At 38.8% G+C, this 25,823-nt stretch overlaps 1 protein-coding gene across 1 annotated transcript in view; it reads right to left on the bottom strand.

The window, feature by feature from the left end:
• Nucleotides 1-5,228: 5,228 nt before the first annotated feature.
• Nucleotides 5,229-25,823, bottom strand: part of LOC120892573 (uncharacterized) — a 95,823-nt gene continuing 75,228 nt past the window's right edge. Inside the window, exons 7-8 of the mRNA XM_078021991.1 lie at nucleotides 9,512-9,666; nucleotides 5,229-5,691 (exon numbers count right to left, since the gene is read on the bottom strand). Coding sequence (XP_077878117.1) covers nucleotides 9,522-9,666 — 145 coding nt within the window. The 3' untranslated portion in view covers nucleotides 5,229-5,691; nucleotides 9,512-9,521. The remainder of the gene's footprint in view (nucleotides 5,692-9,511; nucleotides 9,667-25,823) is intronic.

The raw sequence follows: 25,823 nt of genomic DNA, 5'->3' as shown, positions 1-25,823 counted from the left end.
GCACTTAATAGAATCAGGGACCAAATAAACAATGGCAAGATAAATGGCATACCAGATAAGGCAAGGAAAGAACTGGAAGGAGACAAGGCAATATAAAGAGGATGCATCATTTTAGCAACTAAATTAATTGGACCAAAGAACATTTCTGCATCAAGAAAGAAAATCTAGAAATACAATGGAAGAGTAAAGTACTTCTAAAGGGTATATCCAGGAACCAGACCTAACAGACAGCTATGTAGTTGACATTCTAGGTGTTAAGCACTCCAGGGTAGGGAGCTCTGAGGCCGAAGTCCTGGCCCATGCCATCGCTTCTGATTGGATAAACTTCAATGAATCCTTTAACTTCTCTGCACATGCATCATCTGCATAAGACAGAAGGCATCTGCGTGGCCCCTGCAGAGGGTTACTGTGAGCACCTAATGAATATTCGATCTGGAATTTTTTCCCGGTGAAGAATTTGGGGGTGCTCCGCAAATACCAATTGCCAGAAACTTAGACCCAAGAACTTCCACTCCAGTAGATCAGAGATGGAGCTAGAGTCTTCTCCAGTGGTTCTCAATCCTGGATGGACACAAGAATCACTTAGGAAGCTCTTAAAATACACAGATGACACAGGTCCATCCAAGACTAATTAAATAAAAATTTCTGGGGCAAATGCATTGGTATTTTAAAAATAATATCCAGGCTACTCTAAAATACAGATGGGTGGATAATCAGCAGTGCAGTGAAGTCCATGCCACTCTGAGCAGTTAAAATTACAAGCTGCCAAAAGATTCCAATCACCTTCCTATTAAATATCAAAGGATGGATGGATCACCTTGGTCTCCCCTGTATTGCTACGTACTTCCAGGGTATGCAGTGGCTTTCTAGGTAGCAGACAGATACACAACATTTTCAAATGTACAAAAATATGACCTAATTTTTGCCATCCTTTCTTGGATTTAATGGTCTTCACGATCAGGAATCCATCCTTCAGATTTACTCTAAGCCCTTGTACCTCAGTGTACTGCTCCTGCCACATTATCCAAAGTACATGTATGAAGACACAAATTGATGTCAACATACTTTATATACAACCAGAGACATGAAAAATTGTGCTGTATACATGTGATAAGAATTGTAATGCATTCCACTGTCATTTATTTTTTTAAAAAAATCAATTAAAAAAAATAAATGTAAAGATTAACTCAAGTAAAGGATTAGTGCAAGCATGTGACTCCAACAGTGTTACGGAGCTGGGACCGCCCAGAAAACTGCGGCAATGCGAAGACCCCTTCTTCAAACCCTGATTCTTGTGATCAAATTAGAAAGATTTCAGACATTTCACTTGGGGAAACAGGAATGAGTTCATTGAAAGGACAGGGAAATGGAAAGGGGATGATCTCAAGGGAGACAGTGGGACTTCCCAGAGAGGAGAGGGACAATGTGCCTCTCCTGCACTCCAATTTTATTGGGGATCCCAGAAAAGTTTCCAGAGAAAATCACCCAGGACCACCTCTTGACTTTCTATTAACATCAGAATGACATCAGACTTCCAAGTCCCCAATGGCAATGACTACTCGAGGTCATCTTGGCCCACGCTGATTGCACTCTTAACCATTTATTCTTCCAGGTTTCATGGTTAGGAGGAATCATTCTTATTTCCCTGAGTTTCGGGATATGGTCACCAGTTTCCTGGTGTTTAAGTCAGCTTTTCGCTGCTGTGATTAAAAGACCTGACCCGAACAGTTTTAGGGCAGGAAAAGGTTATTTGAGGGCTCATGGTTTCAGAGGTCTTAGTCCATGGAAGGTTGGCTCCATTCTTCGGGGCTTGAGGGGAGGCAGAACATCAAGGTGGAAGAGTGTGGCAGAGGGATGCAGTTTACATAATGGTCAGGAAGCAGAGAGTTTCTGTTCTCCAGATACAAAATATATAGACCCCAAAGCCACACCCCCAAGTCCCACCTCCTCCAGCCACACCCTACCACTTCAGTTACCACTCAGTTACTCTGGATTAATTCACTGATTGAGTTAAGACTCTTATATCCCAATCATTTTCTCCTCTGAACCTTCCTGCATTGTCTCACATGTGAGCTTTTGGGGGATGCCTCACATCCAAACTGAAAAACCAGCCCCTACCTCAGAGCAAAGCCTGTCCAAGGAAGGGGGTGTGACCCTTGCCCTTGGAAAGACCCACAGAGCACCCCTAGGCACATACCCACCTTGCTGAGTTGTTTATCTACAAATAACAGGAGAGATCTGCTGCACCAGGTGTCCCTGACTCAGTCAGGCTAGGTGGGGACCCATAGCAACCCCCTAGCAGCCACCAATCAGCATAAGACAGGGAAATACCTGGGAAGCCAGATGACCCTCCCAGTAGTTTATGGTGGTTGATAACGTGTTGGGAAACCATGTAGTTCAGCACGTACACCCCTCTTGGCTTAAACCAATCAGTTCAAACGAATCCCCCTCTTGTACTAACCAATAACCCCTACCCAACTTGTTCCTGCCAGTGAATGTGCTAATCATGTTTTATGATTTTCCCGCGGTGTGTGATGATTTGCTAAGAGATGCTATGATGTATGTGGGGTCCCTGCCTTCCCCAAAGAGTGTATAAAACTGCTGCAAACCCTGGGCTGGGGCCTCTCAGCATCACCAGTTGCTGTGTGTGCGCGGAGGACCGAGCTAGCTCGCAATAAACACCTTTGCTGCTCACATCTATCTGGGTCTCTGATGGTTTTGGGGGGGTCCTGAATTTAAGCATAACAAAACCATAACATCTGGGTTCTTTCCATCGAAATTATCTCAGACCTGCATTTCTCCTGCAGATAACGGGTAGTGAGTTGAGAAATGTGACGTATTCCATCTGCTTAAGCCAGGCAGGGATGCAGGTATTGCTTATTAGAAAAGAAAGCATGTCTGGTCAGCACGGTCCAGAGTGCCAAGTGCAACTCACTGAAGGATGATAGGCACCACCTACAGTCTGCTTTGGCAACCAAGAAAAGAGAGTGAGAAGGTGTGTTTCTTAAAAGGAAAAAGAAAGAAAGAAAGAAAAAAGATGGCAAAACTAGGTCAGATAATTGTGTCCAGGTTTCTATCTTTATATATAAAAAAAGTTCAATGATGGGATTATTTTCTGTATATTGAAATTATTGCTCATCTTTTTTGTATTTCATTTATGTTACTTTTTTTTTTTTTTTTTTTTTTGCCAGATACTTGTATATGAGGAAATGTGAAACTTCAACAGGGAGTATTTTAAAAAGGGGAAAAGGATAGCAGGTTCCGGTTCCCAGGGAGGTGTGGAGCCTGTGGGTGGCAGGGGTGAGTGTCAGGAAGCTGGGGAAAGGGAATGCTGGGTTGTCTGAAGCTCTGGCAAGAGCTGCACAGGTGGCCAAGGAGCCTCTTTCTGGCCCCCAAAGCTTCCTATTCTAAGTCACTTCGTTATAAAAAGAACCCCAGGAGCTCAATCACCTGCTGGGCTCAGGTGTCTCTGGAGTGTAAGTGTAAGCAGAGCCTGAACTTAACATCTTTAAACCCTTTGAATTTGTTTTAAAACTATCTTGTTTCCCTGTAATTACTACATTAAATAACCATGCAGGAGAAAGATTTTAATCTTGGTATCTCAGTCCTGTAAAACATATTTATAAATGTAGGCCAGTCTCATTTTCACATTTTAAAAAGCAAGATAAGAAACAACTAATCCTTTGCAAGTAATCTATCTGGTTGTTTGCAAGTTGATTAAAAAAGTCTTTAGTAACACATTTCAATAACATTTTTATAAATGAAAACAGCTGATTTCTATTTTTCCAGAAAATGGAAAAGAAAAATAAAAACCTTCACATTTAGAAAAAAAAAAAAAACCATTATGAGAAATTATCAGTTTGGTGAAGACTCCAAGGCTAATTTCATTATTTACAACACCTTTTAAAAAATGTCATAGGGAGCTCACATGGTCACTCAACTATGCCACTTGCATTGAGTCATCTTTACACCTGGGAAATTTGGTGTTATATTGCTCTTACTTAAAAGCTTTTCATATTATTATTTTGGACTCTTCAGTTTTCATTTTTGACCATCATCCTATTGTTATTCATTTAGAAGATCCAGAAATGATTATTCCCAGCATGTAATCATGCATTAATGTATTGTGTTAAGTTTCTCTTTATTTTCTTTCCTCCTGAGTGTGGTTAGCAGTTCTTTGTTAAGATGGAAACTGAGATTCAAAAAATACTCTGAAGGATTGCTCTTGGGACAGATGATTTGATTTTCTTATTTCTTAGATGAAAATTGATTTTCTGTACTAAGCTACATTGGGCAAATTCAAATTAAATAAATTTATATGCTTAAATAAATTTAATCATATAATTAATTATATGATTATTTCTGAGGGTATCTTTGTCATTGCATTATTATACCACTTTAAATGATCTATAAAAACTCTATTTTGTCCTTTTTCTGGATTTAGGGTATCAGTGTCTATTCGGTGGAACTCTTTGATAGTTTTAAACACCTTTTATATATCTTGCATTCAGTAGACACTTGATAGATTTTTATTAAATAAATGGTTATCTCTTCCAGTATTTTCAAGCCTTCTTATGTCTTTTCTCTCACCTCTCACTATCCCCACAAGGTAGACTGGACAAAAGTGACTATCTCCACTCTCAAGAATGAAGAATCCATGCTTCTAAGCCTTCTAAAAACTTAGCCAGGAATTTCCCTCTTTCCATTGTCCTCTGTCTACATCATGGTTCCCAACTGTGGAAATCTTCCCTTCCCTCCTTTCAGGGGAAATTGTCTGGAGACATATTTAGTGGTCACCCCAGAAGGATGCTATTTGCATCAATTGGTAGAGACCCAGGGATGGTGTTAACATTCTCCAATGAGCAGGACAGCCTCATGATAAAGAGTCATCTGGCCCAAAGTGTAGTGTTCCCGCTGAGAAGCCCTGCTCTGCATGCATGGAAGTACTCACAGTTCCCACAGCTAAGGGCACCTGAGGGGCTAAGCTCCTGCAGCTGGTTGCAGGACTGGCTCACTGGAAATGTGAGAACCCAGTGACAGCTGAGGGTCCATCTCTTTTTCCAGAGGTTGAAATTCACTTGATGTATTCTTGGATAGATAATATTTAATTTATATAGTTTTCTCTATAGTTATGAAAGGAATATATGCTTCATGCATACAACTTATATTAATGACTATCTCTGGACAAGGTCACCAGCAACACATCTACAGTAAAGCAAAGTTAGATTTATTGATGTTGTGGTAGCAAGAGAGGCTCCTGGAGGTAAGAGGGGGTTGCAGAAACTTGTTACAGCTACTGTCAGGTTATTTTGGGTAGGATAAGTCGTTTGGATGCTCTCAGGAAGTCGAGAAAAAGGAAATTCTTTAATTGGATATATTTTATTATTTTTTTAAAAAAAATCTTTAAAGGTGGAAGAGCAGAAAGGGCTAATGCTGTAGTTAACGAAGAAGCGTAAAGCCATTTTTGTCTGGCTGTTGTGGTTTCCACGGTATTTTTATTTTTGTCTGTGCTCAGACATGTTTACAGAATGGTCTTGTGTTTGTCTTCCTTCATGGCAGTCACAGATGGAGGTCACATGTGGTCAGTGCAGTGTGAAATTGTTTACGTTCATCAGGAGAACACTGTGGTCCAGTTATTCGAGCTGGTCCAACTTCCAGCCGGACACTGTCAGGACAACACATTTCTTCCCCCTTTGGGGTGCAGAAAGAAAGGGAAAAGAAAAACATCACACAAACAAATAAACCGGATATACCTTGCCATTGTGCTATCCTGAGGTAAGCAAATTAAGATTTTTGTGGTAGCTCCTCTTTCTGTACTTTTTCTCAGGTGAAAGACCCCCGTCCAATGAAAGACCCCCGTATCCCTGTCCAAGGAGAATCACACGAAACACTGGCTGCAAAAGCAAGAGGTTGGTTTATTGGGACACAGGCGCCTGCGGGTGCCCAGTAGAACCTCAGCCGGAGCTTTGGTGAACTGGCACACCGGGCTTGGGGATACAGAGATTTTTATAGGGTTTGGGACAGGTTTCGCGCGCGCGGGAAGCAACAGGTTTCTTATTGGTTTGTTTAAATCTAGCATATAGGCCACCTAGGGGGTACAGGTCTGCATTCTATTCTTTCTGTTCCTGCTTATCTGTTCCAGTTTATTCATTCATGCCTCAGGATGCGGGTGCTCTGTTCTTCAACCGGTTGTCCGGAGAGCATGCCTGGCGCCTGAACCTGTTTATGGCGTGCCTGGTATCTTGGTTTCATATCTTGGCCTTAGGTAACTGGGCTGACTGGGCTAGGGTCTTTCACAGGCACATATCTATCATCAAAATAATAGTGACAAAACCTTTCGAACAAGGTTTTGTGGCCTACTTTGTCACTTAATAGGCCATCAAGCACATGTCACCAAATATTTTCTTGCAACACAATTTTGAATTGGCTGAAAAATATTCCATGAGACTAATGATCTCTAATTAACTTAATTTCATGTTATTAAATATTTCCATTATTTAAAATTTACTATTATAAGTAATGCTGAGATAGATATCTTTGTCCAAACTATGACACTTTTCTTGGAAAAATTCTTACGAATTCAGTTGTTATATCAAAGCGCAGTCACATTTTTAAGGACAGACATGTTGAGATTACCATGCTTTAGGATGACAACCTTTATCTGCTAGGCAGGAGAAAAATCATGAAAAGTGAGGTTAAAAGTGATGATCATGTAGATCTTCTTTATTGAGGTTTGTTTTCTAATCCTGAGTCCAGAAAAGGACAAGTAACAAGAAGGACAAATTGTAGAGTTGGAGAAAATCCCATTGTAGATAGGATAAAGGATTTCAGGAGAAAGCTTATGTTCACCATGTGAGATATCTTAGAAACTTTAAGCCTCATAAAAAAATCAAAGTATGAAACAGAATGGAAAACCCTTTGATGTCTTTCCTTCCTCTACTCATGGAACATCAAGTTGGCCACTTCTCTAACCATGAGAAATTAGAAGAGAGGGTGTCTGATTCAAAGTAGAGGGAGCGGGGAACATGAGGAACTTCTGAAGAGAAGAGATCAGTATGTGTTGGGCGAGGTTGGGTGTGAGAGGGAAACTTTGAGTAGGAGAGAGAAGTTGTGATTCTTTTCTAATTCCTCAGGCAGAGTGTTTTTTTTCTTGGCCAGTTGCATTGGATAGTACCATCAAGTATGAAATCTTTTAGCAATGGAGATTAAAGAGCATATGGTTCCTGATGGCATATATACATAATGGAATTATGTATATATTTTATATATAGTATGGTCATTTGGATAATATTAATTCTGCCAATCCAAGAGCAAGGTAGATCTTTCCATCTTCTAAGGTCTTCTTTACTTTCTTTCTTTAGTTTTTCTCATGTTTTAACCATGAATGGGTGCTGTATTTTGTCAAATTCTTTTTCAATATCTACTGAGATAATCATGGGATTCCCTTTTGTGTGGCTTAGTTTTGGCATAATTCTTTTGAGAAATACACACACACACACACACACACACATACACATACAAACATAATATACATATTTTTAAGCTCTATGTGCCTCAAAATACAGCTTTATTATGATGGGTTTAATGTGTGGAATAATTTTATTTATTCTTATAGGTATTTATAGTGGATTATAAATCTGAGATGTCATGTTTTTATTTATTTAATTATTTATTTGTATGTGGTGCTGAGGATCGAATCCAGTGCCTCATATGTGCTAGGTAAGTGTTCTACCATTGACTCCTACCCACAGCCCTTAATACATAGTTCTTTAAATTTTGCTTTGTCACATTCCTTCCATTTTCTTTTTTTTTTCTAACTCCCATTAGATTCATGTTGGCGTCTCTTGATTCTCTTATATTCTTAATTTAAGTGCCTGTGTGTTATGGGTGAATTCTTTAGTCCTGTCTTTTCTCCAATTCACTGTTCAGTCATAACCATTTTTTGTCTAGCATGTATGTAGTATATTGCTCTTTTTATTTTATATATGGTGTTTTTCATTTTCAAGACTTCTACTTTTAATTTTCCCTTTTATTGTACTTATTTATCATTATTATTTTAAATTATTTTTATTCTTTTGTATCTTTATTTTTTTTTACTGTTTTGTCTTTCTAAACTTCTATTAATATTTTATTGGACTATTTTATAAAATTAGCTTCATCTGGGGAACTTCATTTCCTCTTTGTTGATTTCTCTTAGCTTCACTGCACAGTAGACCTGTCTAGTTTCAGTCATTTCACAGGAATGGATTACCTATTCACTCTCTCTGCCCTTCCTCACCGCCTTCCAGTCCTATAGCCCAGGAGGTCACTGGCTTCAGCTCAGCTCACCAGTTGACATTTATGATCAATTTTTGGCCAATGGTTACATCTCATTTTTTGGTTTTCTCTTTATTTATTTTATCTATTATTGCTATGTTTTTGGCATAGCGGGTATCTGTATATTTATGTGTTTTTAGGTATGCATTCCTGTGTCATTTTGATCAGACTCCTTTTTAAAGTCCCTCCAAATCCCTCTTTTCCAATGGGAAGTTTTCCAAATCATTACTCTTCAGTTAGTAAATGCTCATCATCACTAAAAACACCACTGCTCTACCATGTTTAAGACCTAATGGTGCATCCCAAGCATACACAAGAATAAAAGTTTAAGTCCCTGTCCTCAAAAAAGTCACATCTAGTTAGAGAGACAAGTAAGAAGGATAGTTCACAGGAAGGATAGTTGGACTTGCTGTGGACTGGATGTGGGAGGCCAGCAAAGCTGCGTGAATGAAAGGCTTCTGCCACACACGGCCATTTCCACCTAGTGTCCCGAGCACCTCTGTACTCTTGCTGGGCTGCCCAGTGTTGCCGCCTCCACAGCAGGAAACCCAGATTCTCAGACTAAATAATTACTACAATAATTAGTGGGAAGATGGAAGCACTTTTAAGCCAAATGGAGGATTTTATGGCCTAAACCATTTTTCTTTCTTTCTTTTTAAAATTATGGTCAAACCCAATGGACCATGACTAAAGTTTCTGTTGCTTTTCCCACATATCTCGCATCATAAATTTAAAGGATTGAGCTCATAAAAACTGTCTCACATGTATGCCTTCTTAGTTGATGACAAAGGACATACATTTTATTATATTTTTATTTATTCAGTTGGTTGTAAAATATTCTGGGCTTACAAGAACCTGTCATCCCTTTAATAAATGCTCCTCAGTGACAAGGAGGGGCATAGATCCCAGCCATCTATCTTATAAGTAGTTCATAGACGTCAGTTGTCTTAGCCAAAGCTTTCAAGTGGTGAAAGTGAGATAGACGTATATACTACAGTGATTTTATGTCCCTTTGGTTCTTCTACAGAGTATGCTGATTTTTTTCCTTCTCCAGTTGTGTTTTCCTAGGTTGGACAAGAGGTAGAGTTGAAGGATGGAAACCAATGGTAGTTTAGTAGGAGTGTGGTCCATTCAGGTTCATGTCTTTCTCCCCTCTGGGCAAGTTTATCTGGCAGTAATCATCTATTAGCGTCACCTTATGTGGCTCAGCTTCCCAGAACAGTAGTGAAGGACAGATCCTGCTCCTCTAGAAGTGGCATCATGCTGGCAGGCCCTTTAGGAGCGTTCTTGGGGTTTTCTATGACTGTAGCAGTTTGATGAACATCAAGGCCAATGTAATCTCTGCCTTTCCTAGAACAAGAGATTTGGTAAACTGAAATGGATTAAAAAAATACTCAAGTAAATATACAACTATATTCATAATGAAATTACTGACTTTAAAAAAAAATGTTTTCATAGTGAGAGCCTGGGTGAACTTGTCACAGCAGTTCTCCTGGCAATGAGGCCTTCTTTTTGGGATGTGCCTTCAGTTGGCACTCAGGACCCCATCTGTGCTAGTCAGCTTTTCATTACTGTAATAAATATCTGAGATCAAGCAAATTATGAAGAGGAAAGGTATATTTTGACTCATGATTTCAGAAGCTTCAGTCTGTTGTTGTTTGGCTATGAGGTATCCCCTAAATCTCCTATTAATGTAAGAATCCTCAGAGGTTAAATGATTGAATTGTGAGAGCAGAAACCTAATCATTCCACCCTAGTTTGAATGGAATGACTGGGGGGTAACTGTAGATAGCGGGATGTGGCTGAAGTTAGGGGGTCACTGGAAGTGTGCCCTGGAAGGGGGCATCTTCCTATCGGGGGTTGGAGGTGGGGCTTCCTTCTTTTTCTCCTTCCTGACTCTGCCATGAACTAAGCAGGTTTCCTTTGCCATTTCCTGCCTGCATAATGTGCTGCCTCACCTTGGGCCCAAAGCAGTGGTGTCGGCCATCCATGGACTGAGATCTCTGAGACCATGAGCCCCAAATAAAACTTTCCTCCTTTAAGTTGTTCTTTATGGAATTTTGGTCTTAGCAACACAAAAGCCAAAACATGGTCCATGATGGTCTCTTCGCATTGTTTTGGGCCTGTGGCAGCATGTCATAGTGGAAGTACAAGGCAAAGCAAATCCACTCATCTTGTGGGGAACGAGGAAGAAGAGGAGAAGTCTGAGGTTCTTTTAAGGGCATGCCCAGTAATCTTAAAGACTTCCCACAGACTCCAACTCTAAAGGTTTCACCATTTCTCAGTAGCACCATGCTGGGGATCGAGATTTTAGTTCATGGACCCTTGAAAGACAATTAAGATCCAAATTATAGCATCATCCAAAATAAAAAGTCCTAAAAGTCTTCTTCTATGCTCCCATCAAAAACCAAGATGAAAGGAACTATATATATAGGGAAGTTATCTGAAGCATAAATTCTTCGGTGCAAGGTGGCAGGTCTAGGCCCTGAAAATTACCTTTCAGAATAGATACTAGCACCTTTTCATACCTCTTCCCCCATCTTTGAGCATTACTGTATGTTATAGAAGATGTTATTGATGAAACTATAAATGCTGTGGAAAGGGAGGAAAAAGCATGAGATCTATAAAATAAAGGGGTAATGCTGTCCATTTACTTTTCTAAGGACCATTTATGCCTCTAAGTTCTAACCTTGGCTTGAATTAGACAATTGGAATGCAGAATACTTTGTCACCTTTAAGTTATGCTTTAATAGTATTCTTTTAGCCTTTTAGCAAAAGTTGCCAGAAGAGAGAAACAGATGGCATTCACTTTTAAATTCTAAAAATGTGTGAGGATTTTTCATTACATCACTTCATTCCTTCTGGACAAAGCTCCATGTGAGCAATTTTCATCTAGGGTCTAGAAGATTGTTTTTCTTCTTTAAAACTTGATTTGATTGTTTCCAATAAGAGTGATATAGTCAGTTATCCTTCCCTCCTTGCCTTAGCAGTAAGGAAGTTTGGAATCAAATTTTAGTGTTTGAGGTAGTATATTCATGATATAGTATATGCATTAGTTTGCTTTCTTTTTAAAAATTATTTCTATTTTACTAATAGTCAAGTCAAAAGTTCCTTTGAAAGGGAAAAATGTGGATAAGTCTAATACATGAATAGACGTCCTGTTATGTGGCTTCTAAGGCTTATGGCAAACCTTTAGAAAGGAAGCAATTTGGAACTTGTTCACCTCCTATTCTAGGGAAATTCTTTCACCTAAAATTAAGTCTCATCCATACATAATTCCATGAAAGCTACAACTAAAGCCCTGAATCTTCTGCTGAATTTTGCTCCTTGAACAGATCTTAGTACAAAAGGCTTAAAACTACTCCAGGAAGCGCCCATACCAAGCAGCCCCCAACTCTAGACCCAATTATTTCATGATGGACTTGCCCAACAAAGCTGTATGTGTGCAGTTATAAAATCCTTGTTCCAAAGTCCATTCACCTTGAAAGTCAAGGAATTTGACCTAAATTCTATTCCATTGCAATTAAATTGACTTATGTTCAGGATACTTCTAGATGGCATTCTGACCATATACCTTGTTTGATAACTCTCAGAGCATTTCAAAGAAACGTTGATAGCCCTGTGTCGAATAGAGCATCTGTCACATTAGCAGATGATCAATAAATTGAATTACCTTACATCACCTGTCATCATTGTCACTAAGGCAGACAGAAGATGTCAAGTGCTCATGTTAATTTGGGACTGTATGAGGCACTCAAGGGCCTTCAAATGCAGAGCTCACACATCCCTGCTTAGAACCCCAGGGACTTTTAGAATGCTTGTTCAAGCTCACAAAAGGCCTTTATGGGTCCTTAGGCACATTATATCATCCTCTAACCATTAAATCAATCTATTTTAATTGGATAATGACGCCCATTTTGAATCTGGGAGTCCTTTCCTACCTCTCCTTGTATCTCCAGTGGCAGATTTCCAAGGTCCTGACAGCAGCAGGGCTTTTTGTCTTCCCTGCAACCCTGCAGTCACTGGGGTCCAAAGACCAATTTGCCATAATGAACTTAATATGTTTCGTCTGAGTCACATGTTTTCAGGCCTCGCAGAGAGACTCTTTGAGGCTTCATTTCCATTAAATGAATCTAAGAGGTATGTCTGTAACTGAAGGCCAAGTGTGCAAAACACACCTAGTGCCAATTTTACTGGATGTCCAGCTGGCTTCCAATCACTCCTGGACTATCCCAACCCCATTTTGGTAGCAGTTCATCAGCAGATTCTGGCTCCTGGAATCTGTACTGTAACCACACTCAAGCATGTCTTATAACTCTTAGAGGATGAGCTGATTGATTTCTCATCTAAGAGTTGACCCTCATTAGGGACAAAAGAGGAAAAAATGGCTTTATGAATGATTGATTCCTTTGGCCATCATAAGAACCTTTTTAAAAAAATGATGGTTATTTATATTTAAAATGCAACTGAAGTGGAGTGTGGTGACGCATGCCTATAACCCAGCAGCTTGGGAGGCTAAGGGAGGAGGATCACAAGTCCAGAGCCAGCCTCAACAACTTGGTGAGGCCCTAAGGAATTTACAGAGACCCTATCTCATTTATATATATATATATATAAAACAAATATATAATATAATTTTATTATATAATATATTATATAATAAAAAATATATAAAATAAAAAAGAAGGCAAATGTAAAATGTTTAGGAAATGCTAAATTTTAAGGGCTTTAAGAGATTATTTAGTCCAGAAACATAGTAGTTTCATCCAAGCATCTATTTATTTATTTTGTCAACTTTATGATCAGGTATTTGGCTGGACATTATGAAAATCAAAGATGAAATAAAGAAGGTACTTGCATTTAAGGATTTTACAGTTTGGTTCAGGAAACAAACAAAAACTGTCAGAAAGATATGGCAAGAAGGTGCCCTTACTATTAAAAGAAAATGAGAACCAGGAGCTAGGAATATAGCCCAGTTGGTAGAGTGCTTGCCTCACATGCACAATGCCCTGGGTTCAATCCCCAGTACCACCACCAAAAAAAAAAAAAAAAAAAGTTAGAACAAAGAAAAGCCCGCATAAAATAAATGCTTTTTAAAACAAAGGGGCTGGGGTTGTAGCTCAGCTGTAGAGCGCTCCTCCCTAGGTTCAATCCTCAGCACCACATAGAAATAAATAAATAAATATATTGTGTCCTGTTACAACTAAAAAATAAATATTAAAAAATAAATAAAATGGAGACCAACTTTTCAGAAAAATAAAGTTTCATTTCTTTTTTTTTTTTTAGTTGCTCAAGATAATGCAATGATCTTGACATATCATATATTTGATTCAATTGGGGTCAGAAAAATAAGGTTTCTTTGAGCATTTGTCTTGAAATATAAAAGTAAAAAATATGAAAATAAGTCATTTCCATTTTGAAAACAAAATTTAGATTATTTAATCTTACCTATATTGTAAACTTATAGAATATACAAAGAATAGATCAAAATAATGTTTTGGTGGCAAATAACATTATAGCAGGGGAATAATATATTGAAAGTATTTTGAAAATATGCAAGAGTTTTATCAATTTTTCCAAGGACCAGGGTTGACTGTAGATATTGAATCATTTTATTTTGTAGCCCTGTTTCATTGTCTTTATTGATTTTTGTGGTCTTCAATTGCCAATACTTTTAAAACTGCTGGATTCTCACTAGTCAATAGCTTTCAATGTGATTCCAACAGTTATTTTAAAAACTTCCCTCATTTATATAAAATCCTACATTACAAGACTCACAATTTATTTTATAACTGAAAAGCCATCCAGACCAGAGGAAGGAAACTCCCGTATAAAGCTGGTGGCATATTTGGTGGAGGCTAATTTTAATAGTTGAGAGATGATTTAATTAACATTTTATATTATGATAACTATTGGTTCTTGTCAAATTCTTAGTTACGGAGATTTGGAAAATATTCATATTCCAAAATGAATATTCCAGTATTCGAAGATAATCATCATTGTCTCCTCCTTAATAACCCAAGAACTTAGGTAACAAACTGGAAACATATTGGAACTAAAATGTTCAGTCTGTTAACTAATAAATAGTGGTTGTTGGGCTAGGATTGTGGCTCAGTGGTAGAGTGCTCGCCTAGCATATGCAGGACCCGGGTTCGATCCTCAGCACTATATAAAAATAAAGGCATTGTGTTGTGTCCATCTATTAAAAAAAAAATAGTGGTTGTATTCCTGTTAAGGTTTAGATGTGAGGTGTGTCCCAAAAGCTCATGTGTGAGACAATGCAAGAAAGTTCAGAGGTGAAATGACTGGGTTATGAGAGCCTTAACCCAATCAGAGAATTAATTCTCTAATAGGGATTAACTAGGTGATAATTTAGGCAAGTAGATTTGGCTGGAGGTGCTGGGTCCCTGGGGACATACCTCTGGGTTTATATTTGTATCTGGCCAGTGGAGCCTCTCCCTCTCCCTCTCTCTGCCTCCTGGAGCCATGTTCCCAGCTGTTTTCCTCCACCACACTCTTCCACCATGATGTTCTCTCTCACCTTGAGCCCTGAGGAATGGAGTCTGCCTTCTATGGACTGAGACCTCTGAAACGGTGAACCCCCAAATAAACTCTTTCTCCTCTAATTGTTCTTGTCAGGTCCTTTAGTCACAGCAGTGAGAAGCTGACTAAAACAGTTCCCTTGATTGATTCACGTGGATCATTCCTCCATATCTATTAAGATCAATATTAGATATACAATATGTTGGGAGTAGCCACACAGGAGCTGAGCGCCCCCTAGCTTTGAGGGGTGGGAATGTGGAGATGTGGCAAACCAGCCATGGGCTGTGTGTGTGAGCTGTGAGCATTTAGAGCCCACAAAGCAGTCTGGACTGGTGATGCAGCTCTGTCTGGGCTGTACATGTATATGTCCCTTTGGCTTGCTCTGCCTTTGATCATCACACAGCACATGATGTGGGCGTGGCCTTCCAAGATGTCAGTCAACCTGCTGACCTGCAAGACGTCAGAAGCTAGACTCCACCCTCTGAAACCTGACCTCTTGCCTCATTTGAATGGCTTCTCCCCATTAAAGCTGGTTTCCAGGCGTGCTGTGCTCTCTCTTTCTTGCCTGCCTTTGCCTCCTTTGTGGGAGCTGGGTCAGAGGAGCTGTCACAGAACCCAAAGAAAAAGGTAGTCTCTGTGTGCTTATTTTGTGCCAGCCCAGTTCACCTGGAGTGACCCTGACTGGTTTAGACATGTGTCGTGACAGTAATATATATTTGTATATGAGTATATAATATATAAAATATATATACATATGATATATATTACATATGGTATATTATATATCACTATATATTATTAATATATATTTATATGTATATATAATATACAAAGGTATATTATCCTTAACTAGATATCAAATTTGTGGTCATCAAATTTGTTTGCATTGCATTTCTTTCACTTCCAACAAAATATGTACTGAGGTTTTCCAATTTTAAATCTAATGAAGTGCCCTTTTAACATATGATCAGCTCTAAACTACTCATGAATCTAGAAAGATGTTATTTTTGTTATGCCTATTTTATTAATCTCATAAAATTTCAATTTTTCCTGGAAGCTACAGAGAAGGCTACAAGTTGTTTTATGTGCCATCCAAACATGGTTTTAGCGTAGCAATAAAGATGTTCCTGGAGTAGAGAATTCCCCTGAACCTACTTTGCAAATCATTTGTTAGCTTATTAAATCACTATCAGGAAGAAAATTCAGAACTTTAGGTAGATTATACACAAGCATTTATAAGAGGCACATGATACAAAAATATATCACCCTTAAAATTACAGAACATTTATTATGCTTATATAGTATGAAGAATATTATTTAAGTCTTAATGGAAAACAGTTTGAAAAAACAGAACCAGACTAGCATCAAAAGTGAGAATATCAAATTAACAGAGACCACATATGTCCAAGTCCTGTGCCAGACTGGGAAGCTTTAGGGACTGCTGATTTAGGGACCATCTCTTAGTTTCAAGTGGTAACAATCTAACACAAGCCAGTTTTACTCAATAATGGGAATTTATAACCTCATAAAATCAAGCTAAGCACGAATGATGTTATAAGCTCAGGAATAACAACACCAGCCCCTGGGTACTATCAAGTCTGTCCTTTTCTGTTTAGCCTCTCTGTTTTCAATCTGACTGCATCGCCCTCCTCTCTTTATTAGTGCGTAATACATATGCATAATAGTGGGGTTCATTTTGACATAGTCATAAAAGCCTGCAATATAATTTGCTCCACCTCAGTCCCCAGTGCTTCCCTCTTCCCTCCTCTCATCCCTCCCTCTGTTCCCCTCCCTCTGCTCCACTGGTCTTCCTTCTATTGGTTTCTAGTTTCTTTTTTTTTTTTTTTTTCCAAATTAGATATACATAAAGGCCAAACACACTATGGTACATTCATATATGTACACAGCATAACTTGATCAATTTCATTTCACTGTTACTCTCTTTTCCTGTTCCTTCCCCACTCCTCAATTCCTTTCCTCTCCTGCAATGATCTCCCTTGGATTTTCATGGAACTCCTCCCCTCCCCACCCACATTTTTTTTTCCTTGAGCCTTGACACTTGTTTTTGAAGGTCATTAAATGCACCCAAAATTGTTTAGCTGCTAAAATTGGCACTTAGCTTTCTTTAAACAATCAGCCCACCCAATATACAAGTAAGTATACATTGATCCTTTTCATTGCTGTAGACTTTAAGCTAGGAGTGCAATAGGCAAAGCAAAAATCTCCAACAAGTTTACCCTCTAATTAAGGAGATGAGATAAAGACATACCAAGGAGAAGAATGCATGGCAGTGTAGTGTATGTAGTACATGGTTCATCAATTTGATGGGTGACATTTAAGGGAGTGACCAGCTGCATAGACTTCCTGGCACTAATCAGGTAGGGACAACATCGCAATCAAGCAATAATGACATTCCTTTTCAGTTATTCTCACATTCCTTGGTCCTGAGTTCTGTAAGCTTTAGTCCCCATTTGTGGCAAGTATACTTAAATTAAGGTCATGCTAGGTTCTGTGACAACAAAACTCATATGACTTAATGATAAAAGCTTAAAAATGGTGTTCATGACCACTAAGTAGTGATTCAGAAGCTCAGGCTTCTTTTGTCCTGTGGCTCTGGGTCTTCAGAGCAAGGCTGCTCAGGAAGTTTTTCCTGTCTGAATCAATCCAGAGGAGGCGGGGTGGGGGGGAGGGTGGAGGAGGGTGGGAAGATCAGGGAAGAACATGCATGGCAGGTTTTTGTGAACCAAGTCTGGAAACAGAGCTGGATTGTCTGCAAGTCAAGGAACACCACCAGGAGCCAGGACAGAAGCATGGAACCTTCAAAAAAAACGCCAGGACAGAACCTTCAAAAAAGACCAACCCTGCCAACACCTGAACTTCAGACTCCTATCCTCCAGAACTGTGAGAGAGTAAATTTCTGCTCTTTCAAGTCATCCACTTTATGGTAATTTGTTATGGCAGCTCTGAGAAACTAAAACATAGGTTAGATATTTATTTACAATATAGATGCTTTCCTTTTTATAAACTTTCAACTTGTATATTTTCATGCATATAAAAAAGGCATGAACACTATAAGTACCATGACCCTACCCATTGCCAAAAATTGGGATAACAGCTGCTTATATAAAATCACTTTGGTCTTATAAACAACTTTGGGAACACTTTCCAGAACTCGGCCAGGGTGCCAGTAAAGGAGCTTCTGTATCATTCACATTATTTGTGTATCATGAGAGATGCATCTAACTGCAAGGCATCCATGGAAGGAATAGAAAATCATATATAACATCAGTCTTTCAACTTATGTTTCAGTAAGTTGGAGTTTTGCCTCTTACACATGAACATTCAAAATCCACAAACAAGTAATACCTGCAGACCTCTTTTCAAAAAGCTAGTCCAGGTTCAGTACCTCTGAGATTCAGTTTAGGAAAACTGAATGTCAACCTGCTAAACAGAGGTGTTGCTAAGTTTTTCAGGTTGTCCAATCCCATGATACCGGTGAACTTGACTCCAGTGTCAACAGTGACAGGGCTGCATCTCACAGCTGGGACATGTTGAAGACCTGGCCTCCTTCCCAATCATCTAGTCCTCTCCATTGTAGTGAATCAGACATACATGCTTGAAGGTAGGAGGCAGATACTCAGGATGGCTTTATAAACAGTTATTCCTTTCACTTTTTCTTCTGATAATACACTTAGCACTTCCAGAATGCAGTTCCTATTATAGGAGCTTCCTGTTTTTCTTGAGAAATTGGGATAAGCAGCTAAAACTGGTATGCCTTAGGATTTTGTACCTGATCACAATTGCATTTTTGGAAGAACATACCTGTACCTGTTTTCAATTTCAGTTTCATACAAGAAAGTCTACTCAGGTACCATTCACCAAATGCAAACCTTATGATTTATCTCAGAATAAAAATGAATGAACTGAGATGACATCACTTCTCAAGAAGAAATGATAGAGTGAAGAATAGGCAAGCTTCCTCCTACTGAACCAGGAAGTATTAAGATAGCACTAATTGCAAAGATTCCTCCTATCCATCCTTTCCAAGCACAGGCAAAGATGAAAACAGTTTCCTGCACTTTGTCATTTGAATGAACTCTTGTATAGACATGTGTTCCATTTTAATAGAGGTGCAGTGAGAGAAGAAATTGTATACAAACTGTATAGTCAACCAGAGTGGATAAGTTCCTTGCAGAAATGGGAAGAATTGCATTGCTGACCACATACATTTGATTTGGGATACATGATAGGATCCTATGATCTATTTCCATGTTGTTTATAATGCTGGGATCTTTTGCTTCTCAGAATGGTCCCATGTAATTCTTTTTCCCTCGCTGGTTTGTTTGTTAGTTTACGTAAGTACCTTTGATAAGGGAGTTCTTGGAATTGGGTCATGTTTAATGTTTGTGGCAGAAGAAGAGGCATTGCCAATAAACAACAATGACAACATACTAATGGAGTGTGAAGTTTATAAATGGAAGGTCTACTTGAACTAAAAATGGAAAATTCAAGTAATGAATCTTAATAAAAAAGTGTCCATCTTAAAGAGTGTTTCTCGGGGTTTCGAAGACTCTTCATTTTACTTGCTTTAAGACCTTAACTCTCAAAAGAGCAAAAGAAGAAAATAAAATGTAGCTCAAAATTTAAAATACTCTTCTAAATTAGGACAATTTCCCCCCACCCCTAGGAGTATTGCCTTTCCATTTGGATCGGATAATATTTAGGAAAATGCTCCAGAGTTTGGGAATTTTATTTTAATACAAATGTATCTAAATTGTTTCTAAAATTCTCTTAACTGGCTTGTTATTTTTTCTAATAAAAATACCACCAAAAATGGTTACAGTCTTAAAGAATTTATTACACCTAAGTAAGATTCCAGAAAAGCTTATATCTCAGACAAATTACACACAAGGTGAGTCAGTTTTCCATTGCTGCAATAAATACCTGAGAAAATCAACTTAAAAAGATGAAGGACTTATTTTGGCTCTCGGTTTTGGAGGTGTCTGGCCATGGTTGGTTGTCCCATTTCTTTTAGACCTATTGTAAGGCAGAACATGATCTTGGGAGTGTGTGGTGGATGCCACCCATTCAACTCATGGGTAGGAGCAGAAGAAGAAAGAAGAAGAAGAAGGAAAAGGAGGAGAAGAAGAAAAGGAAGGAGGAGGAGGAGAAGTGGCAGAAGAGGAGGAAAAGAAGGAAGAAGAGGAAAGACCAGTGTGTTACCATCTCCTTTAAGAACCACCCCTAATGTCATAAAAACTCCCACCAGGCCCCCCTCCGAAAGGCTCTACCACCTTCCAATAGCACCGCAGCTGAGGACCAATACATGGTCCTTTGGGGGAACCTTCCAGATCCAAGCTATAGCATATGGCAATTAACAAAAAGGCCAAGATCAAAACCATTCATAGGTGGACAGAGATTATCCTAATGGTCCCTGGCAAAGCATCAGTCTTTTAGGTCATAGCACTTGGTGAGGTAGTATAGGTTCTAATTAATTTAAAAGGCTGAATTTCTGATTTGCGGTGTGAATTGATACAACCACATCATTTTGTACTGCTAGTAACTATTACCAATTATTTCTCTCTTAAGGCAAAACTAGAAGGAAATATAATTTAAAATTGAATTTAAAAAAAAAAGGAAGAAAGAAAAACCAGAATCCCTAGTTAAGAATTTTAAAAACAGCTTCTTGGAATTCAAAGCAATGAACTCAGTCAGCCAATAGAGGAAATTATAAAATAGTTGCCTCTGTTTCTCCAAGGTTTTTAGTGTCTTTTGTCTTTTCAGAGTGCATTTCAAGGTGCTCAAATAAACCTGATTCTTCCCAGTTATATAGGTCACCAAAATACGTTACTCGGGAACACAGAAGTCACTGAGAAACGCCGTACATAGAAGTGACATAATTTTTAAAGTCTAAAATTAAATAATGCAAATCAAAATAAAAAGAAACCATTTCAAAAATATCCACTTAGCAAGGTTTCTGTTCTATGCTAAAATTGAACACCAGGGCTGGAGATGTGGCTCAAGCGGTAGCGCGCTCGCCTGGCATGCGTGCGGCCCGGGTTCGATCCTCAGCACCACATACCAATAAAGATGTTGTTTCCGCCGAGAACTAAAAAAAATAAATAAATAAAAATTAAAAAAAAAAAATTTTAAAATTGAACACCAGTAAGAGTTGAGTGAGAGGGGCCGGAGGCAGTGGGGCACACCTGTGATCTCAGCGAATAGGGAGGCTGGGAGGAGAAGAGGAGGAAGAGAAGGAAGAAGAGGCAAGACCAGTGTGTTACCATCTCCTTTAAGAACCACCCCTAATGTCATAAAACGTCCCACTAGGCCCCCCTCCTAAAGGCTCTACCACCTTCCAATAGCACCGCAGCTGAGGACCAATGCATGGTCCTTTGGGGGAATATTCCAGATCCAAGGTATAGCACATGGCAATTAACCCCAAGGCCAAGATCAAACAAGTTCAAAGCCAGCCTCAGCAACTTAGTGAGGCATTAAATAATGTAGCAAGACCCTGCTTCAAAATAAAAAATAAAAAAGGTTGCCGATATGGTTCCGTGGTAAAGTGCCCCTGGGTTAAATTTCATTACCGAAGGCGGGTGGGGGGAAGAATTGAGTGAGAGGCACATACTTTCACAAGCTGTCTAGATACTTCTACTAAGCCATTTGACACTTCTACTATTATAGAAAAATGGAAACAAAATTTCTTAATGTCCAATAAGAGCAGAAAGGCTAAATCTACTAAATTATCATATATCTGTCTAGTAGAATAGTTGGCAGTTAATTGACAAATGGGCTGAAGTCATGGCCTTGTGGGTTCATGAGTGAAAGCGGACTCTTGCTCAGAATGTGCCAGATCCTGTCATCCCCCCCAGGAAAAAAGACTTGATGAGCCTGTCAGTAAGGTCTAAAACGCTGATACCTGGGAGCCCAAGAGGGGGCCCTGACAGCTGCCCATGTGGGAATCTGAGCTTCCCAGGGCACGCCAGCATCATTGCTATGTCACGATACACTGAACTGGAGGAATGGGGGACAATGTTCAGCTGTGATCGTGTGTCAGCAACTGGATTGACAGCCATCACGAATGTATCAGCCTTCAGAGAGATTCCAGCTAAACTTGAAGACTGCACTTCAAGTTCCCTGAATGGAGATCATTCAAAAAGGAACTATTGGGATTTTCCCCCCAACCTATAACTAATTTAAAAAATTGAGTAGATGATTTGTGATTGATTACCTCTGAAGTTGGTGAAGCAAGCTAAACCAAACAAAAGCATGGATGGAAAGATGGTTATAGAATAATGCAAAAGAAATAGACCAAAGTCTATCTATCTTTCTTTCTTTCTGATGAAATTTTGCATAATTCTTAAACTTCAATAATTATTTGCAGCTACATATGCAACTGGAATTTATTATTTTTTACAATCGGAAAAATAACTATAAAAAAGGATAAAAAAATTTTTAAAAACCCCTCCCAGAAGGGGATACCTTCTGTCACTCACCACACCTCCCTTACCAAAGAAGGGTGTGGTAGAACCTAGATTCAGATCACATCTATCCCCCTTATGAAGTATCTTCATTTCAGAAGGTGTTTCTGATTTGAGAAAATTTAAAGCTCCCCTGAACTCAGACCAGGTAGGCAGAGACCCAACAGTTCTCTTTATCTTTTCTTGCTTTGGGAGAGCTTGCTTCATATTTGGGAAGAAGAAGAACAACAACAAAGAATTGAAAAGAACTGATAAGTTTATGGGTGGGAAGAAGGGTTGCTTTTGTTTCAGTGTAAGAATTTAAAACCAGGAAGCATTGTATAATTGCTTTTACAGATGAAGTTTAAGTCATATTTACACATGAATGTGGTTTCCTCTAAGCCCCTGGGAACCAACATGGACAATGGGAAAGACAGATGTATTTTGTTTCCAAAGGTCCAACCTTATGTTGCGGTGGAATTGTGGACTTTTGCCGCTTTGGATCTGCTGGTTGGTCCTTGGCACCATCTCTAAGACCCAGCAGAATCCCTTACAGAATGGGAGAGTGTGGTCACTTTTAAAGTCTGTGGAGTTTTGAATAACAAAAATGAATGAAATGCAGAATAATTGCAATCAGCTTTGGAAACATTCTTTACAGTATTCTACTAGGATGTAATTGCTATTTCTTGGAGGCTAACAAGCTTTTGATGGAGGACAAAAAAAAAAAAGACTTGGTATGTATTTAGAAGATTCCTTTTCACAATGCTACTTTTAAAGGGACAATTCAATTTTCTTTATCCCTATATGGTGAACACCGTAAAGTCTTTATAGAGACAGAATGGCCAGAAAGGAAGCATTTGTTTTCGAGAGATGAGAAACCTTGACAGATTGAAACATGAGATTTGGTGTGAGAATTCTTCAACTTAACTCTGTTAAAAATTTTCAGAAAGCCATACTATAGATTTCCTTCCCTACAGTTGAGCACCATTAAGATTTCTGTAAAGAGCATGTCTTTCGGAATCTGCAGAAGTCTTTCTGTGTTCCAAATTCTGTGGAATGTGAAAACCAAACTCATCTTACTAACGCTGATAATTTAAAATTCAGGCTCATACAATAACATTAAAAGTGACTTCCTAAAGAATTATTAAAAATTCAAACTATGAAATTCAGACAAATAGGTAACTTTTTCTTGCATTTCCTCACTTTATATAACTCTAAAGTCATGGAATTTTAAACTTAGGTTATTGTTCAAGTGTGGTTGACTCATTCACCATGAAAAGAAGAATTATTTCATAGATAATTAAAAAACCTCTTCCCTCATCTCCCTCCTCACACTTATAAGCACAAATATGCCATAGTCCAGTTGCAGCAAAATAACCGGAGGGTGACAAACAACTTGTGTAGATTGATTCAGCAGGAGTGGGAGCCGTTTATTGTAGGACAGGAGGGGTATATATACATTCCACACAGCTTATCCTAATTAACATAAGCAGTCAACCAATAAGGAATCTCCACACTTAATGGCTCAATGGCGTTACTTCACAAACCACTCCCTCTGGCAAAATGCCAGGCGCCATCTTGACTTGTTTACAGACCCTAACACAAATAATGCAAATTTTATCAAAATTTTATCAAAAGCCTCAAATCTTTTATTTTCTCATGAGCAGTTGATCCTGCCAGAGGGTGGAGATACAAAATGAAAATAGATAAATTCTTTGTATGGAAGCTTTATTTTTGTCCTAAAATGTTCTTGAACAGGAGAAAAATTCCAAACTCATACGGAGAATTTAGTGGGGAAAGAAATCCTTTAATGTCTGGGTGACACTGGGAAGGCCAGTCACCCAGAGATCTGGGCCCTGGTGTCAGCTTGTTCTCACTATGGACCATGCTGGCTTTGGCAGTGACATGCCTGGGACCTGCCTGGGCCCAAAGTAAGAGCCTTACAAATATAAACGTATTCAATTTAAAGATGTTGGTTTCATTGTTCAAAATGTTTTTTTCCCAACCTCTCCTTTCAAAAGTTAGATGTTCTCAATGTAGAAAATTTAAAAAACAGAAAAAGGAAAAGCCAAATAAACTTCTTATTTAACATCTGGTAGTAACTTCTGATTATATTGCCTTCTAGATCTTTCCCTGCTATAGTTTGAATGTGTCCCCTCCAAAGCACAGATATTGCTAATGCAGTAGTCGTAAGAGGTGGGGCCTTTACAAGGTGATTAGGCCATGAGTGCTCGCTCTTCTCTAGTCAGCCTTGTAAAGGGGCTTCATAAAGGAAGTGGTTCTCTCTTCCTACTCCACCTTCTGTCATGTGAGGACTCAGCAAGAAAGCCCTTATCAGACACCAGCACACCAAGAGCTTGTATTCTCAGAACCACTGGGGGGAAAAAACTGTTCTTTACAAATTACCTACTCTCAGGTATTCCGTTATAGCAGCACAAAGTAGAATAATACACGTATCATACATACTTTCTATAGCATACTATTTATGTGATCATCATTGAAATTTTCCTATGTTCCTTAGTAGCTGTTTCTATCATTTCTACAATATGATTTTTTTGGATGTCAATATCCATATTTCTATGCATGTACTCAACATAATTTATTTTGTAAATCTCCTGTGGTTAGATTTAGTTTGTTTCTAGGCTTTCTGTAATTATAACTAACAGTGAAATGGAAAGCATTTGAAAATGCTCACGGTTCTCTAGAGAGAAAAATAGATCAAGCCTCTTAAGTGCCAAACCCTTGTAAAGGTTACTGATTCCCTGCTGGTGTAGACATGGGGTGCATCTAACCTTGATGTGACATATTAACTAATAAACCTGAAAGGCAGGACAGTTTTATATTTCCATTTTGAAAATGTTCCACAGACTATGACAGTGTTTAGGATGTTTACAAATGATAAATTCAGTTGGTTTCAATCATAAAAACAAAACCTTTAAACCGAATGTGTGCAGTGTCACTTGCTCAATACTTGGCCGTGTACCCATCTGTGCTGGTTGGTTTAGCATCTCATTATTTTCTTTGTGTCCACCAGAGGCCAGGCACATTTCTGTGGAAACCACTAGGGAAGGAAGACAATATGGCCTTGGCATCACCCTTCTCATCCCGGCCTCCCTAAAAATTCATGCTCTGATCTGTGAAGGGAAATAAACAATAATTACCCCATAGGGTTGTTGGAAAAATAAAATGGAAGGTAGACATGTAAACATGACTTATGATCTCAAAAACATCAGGCAAACACAATTCTCATCATCGTCATTCTCACACAAACAAAATGGTAGTATCTCATATATGTGTGCATTTACTTAGTTGGTTCTATATGTAATTTCTACTAGGAACAGTGGTGGAGAAGGAAGGACAGGAGATAGTGACACTGTCCTTTGTGGGTCTCAGTCTTAGCCCAAGCTTTGAAGGGGACTGTCCTCCAATTCTTTTCACCTATGTTTGTCACAGGGTGAGTTTGTCATCTGGGAAAGGAGACCTACACAGCTTCCTGTGACG

Source organism: Ictidomys tridecemlineatus, chromosome 9 (assembly GCF_052094955.1).
Source record: "Ictidomys tridecemlineatus isolate mIctTri1 chromosome 9, mIctTri1.hap1, whole genome shotgun sequence".
Classification (NCBI taxonomy): Eukaryota; Metazoa; Chordata; class Mammalia; order Rodentia; family Sciuridae; genus Ictidomys; species Ictidomys tridecemlineatus.
Note: the sequence above shows the minus strand (reverse complement) of the source record. Positions and strands in the feature narration are given on the sequence as shown.